The following is an 8,170-nucleotide window of genomic DNA, read 5'->3' on the forward strand; positions in this document are numbered from 1 at the left end:
AAATGGAAGTTTATTTTCTTAAAATTCTACTTTAAAATATTTACAGTCGACCCCCCCTATAACGCTGTTGATAATTCCGTTTTATATGAATTCCATGTTGTACGAGTCACTTAGATTTCGGTTTAAAGTTAAAAAAATGGAAGTTTATTTTCTTAAAATTCTACTTTAAAATATTTAGTCGACTCCCCCCTATAACGCTGTTGATAATTCCGTTTTATATGAATTCCATGTTGTACGAGTCACTTAGATTTTACAAATACGTGAGCCGTTCACAGCCTGGCACACGTATTTGTAAAATCTAAGTGACTCGTACAACATGGAATTCATATAAAACGGAATTATCAATAGTGTTATAGGGGGGTCGACCGTGTAATTCGTGTGTAAATTATACCAAACTTATATAAAATTATTCTTTTTTTTTAAATTTCTTATAAATCTTAAAACGTTTTAGGAGAAAATATTTCCAGGAATTTCATTAAATTATTACATTTTAAACGTTGCATTCATAACGAAAAACAAGAAAAGGAAGTTGGAAAACTGATTATAGTAAAAGGAAATCTATAAATGAGATAAGTACATAAAATCACGTCCGTTTAAAAATAAACACGAACAAAAACTATTTGCAATAAAAATGTATAAATATTTATAATTTATTTGAATTTAATAATAAATTTATACAATTTATATACGTATAAAAAAAAAGAAGAAAAGAAAGAAAAAAAATGCATCTTTGAAAGTGAAAAAAGTACATATAATTTCCATTAAAACACGTCAAAAAAATGAGACAATTTTATAAACAAATCACGACGATAACAATACAGATAAGTACTTTTATATATACATAAATTGAATTTTATATAACTAGATTTTCCTGTTCGAATTCTTCGCCTTCTTCTAATTTCCTAGCTAATTCGCTAATGACGTCTCTAAAGAGGAGAGTATCGATATTTTTACTGAGTTGATACAAAACGAACCAATCGCCAATATTAGTCGAACTAACAATAAATTTTAGATGCTTGAGGGGTACGTGACGGCATCGAAATCTCATAAAATAAATCCTCAAACAGGGTATGGCCAACGTTAGAATTCGAGCGGCGAGTACTATGGAAGTAAAACATGCTAAAATAATAAACCAGAACCATAAAAATATATAGATCTTCTCGTTGACGATGTTTAGAGGTAGAACGCACATGACGTCATACGTTTCAACGTTTCCGGAAGGGCCGTAGAGGTGAAAAATGCACTTTGTAACCCGTGGGAAGACGTAGATCATTGGATCGATCCTGATGTCTTGATCGTCTTGAGAATATTTGATCACGTCTAGTCCGTACTTGAAGAATTCACCGTCGAAGAATTTATCCATGAGAAACATTTGGCCCACCACGTTGACGAATGTGAGCAATTCGCATAAGAAATACTTGAGCGCGTACATCCTGTGGTGCTTGAAATGTTTGACCATATACTCCATGATCAACTTCTTGCGCTTCTTCAATTGCTCGCCTGAGAGGACGGCTACTTGCAATTCGAACGACATGGCTTTCATCAGGCCACCCTCCCAAATTAACCATAAATAATAAGGGATATAGAAAAGTACTGCCTGGAGGAACAGGACGAAACAAATCCATTGATAATACGCGTAGTGTTTGCGTTCGCCATTTGCAGAATTGTCGATTCCAGGATGTGGCACATCCAGGCCGATTCTCTTGGTGAATGAGTCTGGTATGGTAAAGGTAGGATGTATCCAGCAATAAGTATCCAAGATCTTTGCTGGTATCTTTTCAGCAAGTAGGCATTCGATGGGATCTCCTACATACTGTCTGGCTGCTGTTATGAAGCTGAAAGCGATAAGAAATACAGAAGTTATCAACCAGTGCAGTCGGAATACTGCATTGTCGATAACAACTCTTTCTTGTTTGAGAATCTTCTGCAGGCCACCGAAGATGTCCAACATGGTAACGAACCATTAGCCCCTTTACCTCGGTCTTCGACCTATTTGTAACAAAATCGAAATGTCAGAATTCTCAAGAATATAAAAATAAATTACCAATCTTATCTAGAAGATTGTCGGGTGCCAACTGGAAAGTACGAAATCTCTCTGATTCATTATATTTAAATATAGCCCCCTATAAATCGTTACTAAATCGTAAATAATTCTTTTAAGGCAACATGTTTTGTAACTCGTATTCATTACAGCGTTACAGATTATAATTAAACGGAAACCATTCATCTGTAAAGAGAAAAATAAAAAAAAGGGATATTATAATTGGATCCGGGCACAATACCTGTCCTTTTTAATAACCCCAAAAATTAATCTTTCCTAACAAATTTCGACACCGATCACATGACTTTCCTTGTGGTTTACACACACATCTGGCGAGAAAGTCGTTCACCTATGAAGGAACACAATGGTTTTTCTGATGCATAAGTTTATTTTCTGAATGTTTATATGATAATTTTATGAAGGATTTCGGGGGGAGGGGGTGATTTTCCGTCATAGGGACGATCGATTCCACCAGACGAAAGCAATGCATCAGTCGTAGGGTCATTTATCGAACGCTATGACTCATTACTGTCGCGATGTTGATTCATAAACTCTCGTTTAGACGCATTTCCAAAGAAAAATTCAACTATTATCACATATATGTGATTGTATTTCGGCGCGCATTAGACGTAGAAACAGGTTTAGGGAACGAATTAAAATGTAATGAAGTAACGAGATCCTCTCCATATAAAAAAAAGAAAAAAATAGGTTGATGCACTTAAAAAACAAAAGAAAAACCATTGTTAAAATGAACCCACTAAAGAAAACAACCCGACAGAAAAAAATAAGCAGAAAGCCTACACTTACCTACGTAATTATTCATAAACTTATCTTCACGGATTCGGATAGGAGAGGAACCGCATCCCAACACGACCTTGCCTAGTCTACACACCGGACCTAGATGGACTAACACGTGCTACTACATAAACACGGCGTGACTAATCACGTGACGTGTTACTACGGCAACAAATAGGGCTGGAGGGGGGATGATTTTTTTCCTTCCCCCACTCTATGCAGCAAGAACATGACTCCTGTCTTAATGCGATAAAACGGCGAAACCTTCGCTAAATAAAATGCTAGAACTGTGCAGTGACGAAGAATCACTTCTTCCCTGTCGACGTCGTTATAAATATTATCTTTTTCTACAATTTTTCCCATTTCCTACATCTACATTAATAATGACTTGATTACAGGATCTGTGGTAACAATGCGTTTCGACATTGATATATTATTAAATATAAGCTTATAATATGAACAACTGCTGAAGGATTCTGTCCTCGATATATATTTTATTTTAAAAAAAGAATAATAATAATAATAATTCCCCTATAATTACTAGCAACAGATGGCGTTAGTGTAATAGATGCCCCAGGCTCAAAATTCAAATTCTATGTTATAAAATACCGTAGAAAAAGAAGGGGGAAAAATTATGTAATTGTTAATTGGTTACTTTATGCACATTTAGGTCACTTCCTGCGTATAATTACTTAATAAACGTGATTTCTGCATCCGTGTAAAGAGTAGAATTAAATATATTAAGTAAATTTATTAAAAATTCTAATTCTAGGCTCGTTATTTTATTAAAATTCGTATTTTAAATGATATAAAATCGAAGTTAGTTTTATCATTTTTTTACATAGAAATCTGTTGTTTTAAGCTTGTTTTTTTTAATGGAAATTCAATATTTTAATATTTAATTAATCCATTATTGGTTTTAATTGTGTATCATTGTTAAAAGTTTTAATAAAAATTAATTATTTAAGAATATATAAAGTGTATTGGAGCTACGTATTGAAGTTTAGATATAAAATGATTTATATTTTAATATTCCTACTTAATACTACTGAAGAATAGGAAGTGTTCCTATTATAGATTTACATTAAAATCTGTATTAGGAACTTAAATTTGTAGTTTAAAAATTACTTTTATACGCTTTGTTTATTCTTAAATAATTAATTTTTGTTAAAATTTATTCCATTTTCCTAATTTTAATAAGTTTTTTCTTTTTTTTCCGCGTAATTTCAGTCAAATTCCGTGATTAATTCGTGTCAAATCTCTTCAATTTATATTTAAAGGCGACGTAAATTAATCAGATTTTTTTTTATTTAATTAGAATTTACTTTAAATATAATATATTTTTTTTTTCTTCCTTCGATTCTAAATTTGATCGCGTTAATTGCCACTATTTTAGAGAATTTTTGCACACTTCTTCGATATTATTTAAAGAAAAATTCGCAGATTTTGATAAAATTTGCCCACAAAAACTTTAATTTTTAATCAATTCGAACGGTTAAAAACCTCATTTTTGTTTAATTTCATCAAAAGAAAACGAAGAAGAGACTTTCGTTTAACCTTTTCTTCGATTTTTTTTTTTCCATTTTCTCGAATAATTTAACGTGCAAAAAAGAAGGAAAAAGAAAAAAAAGTGATTAAAAATCCTTCGACAATTGTCTAAATGTGATTTTTCCAACCGAGCAGAAAACACAAATTTCGATTTTATGATCGTATCAAAAAATAATTAGACTTATACACCTATTGAAGCGTGTAAAATTTTCTATCCCCTTTCTACGTTCAAAATTTATCACCGTTATTAAATATAATGGATTCGGCACAAAAACCTAAATTTATCGACCGTATCTTTTGTCAATGTATCGAAAAATCAATAAAAATAAGCAAAAAAAGAAGCATCACGTCGTCTACAAATCTTCATACGAATGCAACAAAAATACATAATTAAAAACACATTAATGGTGTGTGCTAAAAATACGGAAAATAAAGAAGGAAAAATAAAGTAAAGAGGGTCAGTGCACTTATAAAAATTAAATTTTAAAAGTGTTCCTTCGTATGTGAACTCGCCACACTGGCTAGATCGAAGAATCTTTATCCCTTTCTTGCCTAAATTGCATAATCTTCATCCCTTTCTTGCCTAAATTGCATAATCTTCATCCCTTTCTTGCCTAAATTGCATAATCTATATCCCTTTCTTGCCTAAATTGCATAATCTTCATCCCTTTCTTGCCTAAATTGCATAATCTATATCCCTTTCTTGCCTAAAATGCATAATCTTCACTCCTTTCTTGTCTAAAGTGCACAATCTTCACCCCTTTCTTGTCTAAAGTGCATAATCTTCACCCCTTTCTTGCCTAAAGTGCATAATCTTCACCCCTTTTCTTGCTGAGTCTTCACCCTTCCTTGCTATTTTCTACACTCCTATTAATACTTTAACCTTACGTCGACTAGTGTATAACAAATAACAGTGCATGAATTTTATAATTAAGAAGATGAAATCTTACATGAAACTATTGAAAAATCGAAGCCGATATGAACGTGACTCACGAATAACACGAGTTCCTTATAATTGGGGGTGACCTAACGTAATTACTTCGTGTCAACAGCTGCTCTAAAGTTCTTTAGTTGCTATATTAGTTTGTAAAATAACCCGGCATTCTTTCATTTTATTTTTTTTTATACAAGCGTGATAATGAAAATAAATGGGAAGGCAAACTGGCCGGTTTTCAATGTCGACTAGGAACGCGTATAGATATATATAACGTACCTTTTAGGTCCTTAAGTGACGTCACAGCGATTCGTTAGTGTATGGAACAGTAAAGTGTACACGTGGAAGGGTAGAGAACGGAAATTGCAACAATGGCATACGGCAGACAAATACAAAAACCGCTCGTATGGAAAGTTTCCGCTAGTTTTTTTTTTTTTTTCGACGGGAGGCTTGACCACATAACCATGACGAAAATATAAGGTCATATCGTTAATATATAAACTCTCTTTTATATTCTTTGCAACTCTAACCGACTTCCCTTCGTAGCTTAGCGATGTTTATGACGTAGAAAATCATCGTTTACGTCATCCAAACGTTCCCTCTTCTTTGTTTTCTTACTCTAATTTATTAAATAAACCCATTTTATAATATATATATATAAATTCTAGTTTATATTTTCTAGACAAGTTATTTGTGCCAAACAAATATTCACTTTTTATAGAAAATTTTTCAATAATTAAAATTCTACGCCTATGACAACTCACAAACCATAACATTCGTCACGAGAAATTAAAGAAATTTTTTTATTTTATTCTAAATTTTAATAAATAATAATAATAATAATNAATCGGAGATTTTAGATCCATGACAAGACTCTTCACTCGATCTCCTTCCATGGCTTTCCAGAAGTATCTTGGAAGGTAAAATAATATGGCTTGAAGGAACAGAACGAAACATACCCATTGATAATAAGCGTGATGGACTTTCTTTTCACCTTTGACGAATTTGTCTACTCCAGGATATGGAACTTCTTCGCCAACTTCTTTGTGCCATGCTGATGGTACGCTGAACGTCGTGTGAATCCAACAGAAGGTATCGAGTAGATCGGATGGTATGTCGTCTTTCGATATGCAATCTATGGGATCTCCGAAGTATTGTCTTCCCGTTACCAACAAACTGAACGCGATCAGTATGATCACGGTTAAACGATAGTGTAACTGGAAAACGTAATTATCTATAACAGTTTTACCTGTTTGAAATAACTTTCTTAATCCACCAAAGAATTGATCCATCTTGATTCTAACTAGGCCTAATTCTAATCTCACATTTACTGCTTACGTGATAGAAAGTAAGAGATAAAAACTTTACTTTTGACCAATCAGCAACGTAATCTTTCGTTTGTTTAGTTACATTTTTATGGAATTTTATCAGAATTTTCGCTAAATTCTTTCGAAACAAAGGCGAAATCGAAATTTAAAAAAATAATAAAATAATTTATAATATTTTATTGTGAAATTATATATATACAGGCCTATATATAACCAGGAACTGAGTAATTTTTTAAATTTATTTACCGTATTCGAGAAATATTTAAGCGTTATCATGAATGTAGACGTAAATTACGATACAGGTGACGATCATAGTCCTTTTTAATATTTAAATGTTTAAGTGGAAGCGACTTAAAATAGCCTTTGTCTTAAATTTGGGTCAATTTCTCTATTAATATATAATCGCTTCCAATTATGAATGAAATTATAAAGCTATTTAATTATAAAAATAGAATAAAATTAATCTCAATCAAAGAGGCGATGTATTATTATTATTTTTTTTTTAATTTTACTTACTTAAATTACACTTTAAAAAATTATATTCTGCATTTAATTTATGCAAATAGGGTGTAGGATGTAAAATTAAAAGAGAAGATCGTGAAATTTTTAATTGCTGGCTGACACACGGACGGACGGATAAAATTATAGGCCTATAAGCTATTTTTTTTTTTGAATTGGTAAGGAAGAAGGTATAGATTTTTGGCTTTTATTTAAATATATTAAACATTAGGTAGCTGCTCTGTTGAAATATTAAAGAATAGAATTGTTGGAAGGTGTAGGGGGAGAAAAAATAGGGTAAGATAATTTATTAAAATTATTTGCCAAGGAAAATTATCAAGTATTGGTACGTTTCGTGTCAGATAGATCTTATCGTCGGCTGAATAATTTCCTGGCAAAATCGCAAGAATTGTTAAATGTAATTATATAAATAGATAGATTTTCTGAAGAATTATTTCGTTTCTTGGACATTTATCAGAAACGCACCTATTAAAAGTATGGAAGGGTTTATGAATTCGTAACTCTTATCATTTGTATACAATGAATTCGTCGTAAGTAAATGCAATATTTAAACTTTTGCCTTACTTAAATACATAGTTCTTTCGTCTGTAAAACATAGAAAAATATTTTTTGATCGATATGCTTTGTTTATTTTATAATGGAGTAGTGAAAGTACAGCCAGTGGCGCGTCAATCTATGGGCAAAAAGGGAAGGCCCTAGGTTTCGTGGGAGCCCATGAAGGTATAACGCGCCACTGGTTACAGCGAAATTGAGGAACAGAAGTAAATGGTAACCACCAATTCGTCTACAGTTACTTTCAATCGATTTAAAAATTATTTATTTCTCTTACTAACCATAAAAATTATAAGATTAATGGCGGTGTCGTCTCAGGTCACGTAAGACTTCTGTAACAAATAATAAATAATAATAAAGAAGAATAATGCCAATGAGAATATTTCTTCTTCTATTTACTATAATTTTAAGCTTCTTGAAGAGTTACCGACAATATTAAGCGCATTTATAGAT

The 8,170-nt window shown here is 32.0% G+C and overlaps 1 protein-coding gene across 3 annotated transcripts; it reads right to left on the reverse strand.

Annotated features, from left to right (window-relative positions):
- Nucleotides 1-701: 701 nt before the first annotated feature.
- LOC111616252 (innexin inx2-like) lies at nt 702-6,752 on the reverse strand. Of its 3 annotated transcripts, none has more exons than XM_023357687.1 (2): nt 6,166-6,752; nt 702-1,509 (listed from the first exon to the last, which is right to left on the reverse strand). In XM_023357687.1, exons 1-2 carry the CDS (start codon nt 6,608-6,610, stop codon nt 854-856), a joined length of 1,101 nt encoding a protein of 366 aa, XP_023213455.1. In that variant the 5' UTR covers nt 6,611-6,752; the 3' UTR covers nt 702-853. The 3 variants fall into 3 exon arrangements, with proteins under 3 accessions (XP_023213455.1, XP_023213454.1, XP_023213453.1); XM_023357686.1 differs by lacking the exon at nt 6,166-6,752 and adding an exon at nt 5,598-5,904 and having other exon boundaries at nt 702-1,989; XM_023357685.1 differs by lacking the exon at nt 6,166-6,752 and adding an exon at nt 2,849-3,278 and having other exon boundaries at nt 702-1,989.
- Nucleotides 6,753-8,170: the final 1,418 nt, after the last annotated feature.

Source organism: Centruroides sculpturatus, unplaced genomic scaffold, assembly GCF_000671375.1.
Source record: "Centruroides sculpturatus isolate CEXI.00-Female unplaced genomic scaffold, Cexi_2.0 scaffold3102, whole genome shotgun sequence".
Taxonomy (NCBI): Eukaryota; Metazoa; Arthropoda; class Arachnida; order Scorpiones; family Buthidae; genus Centruroides; species Centruroides sculpturatus.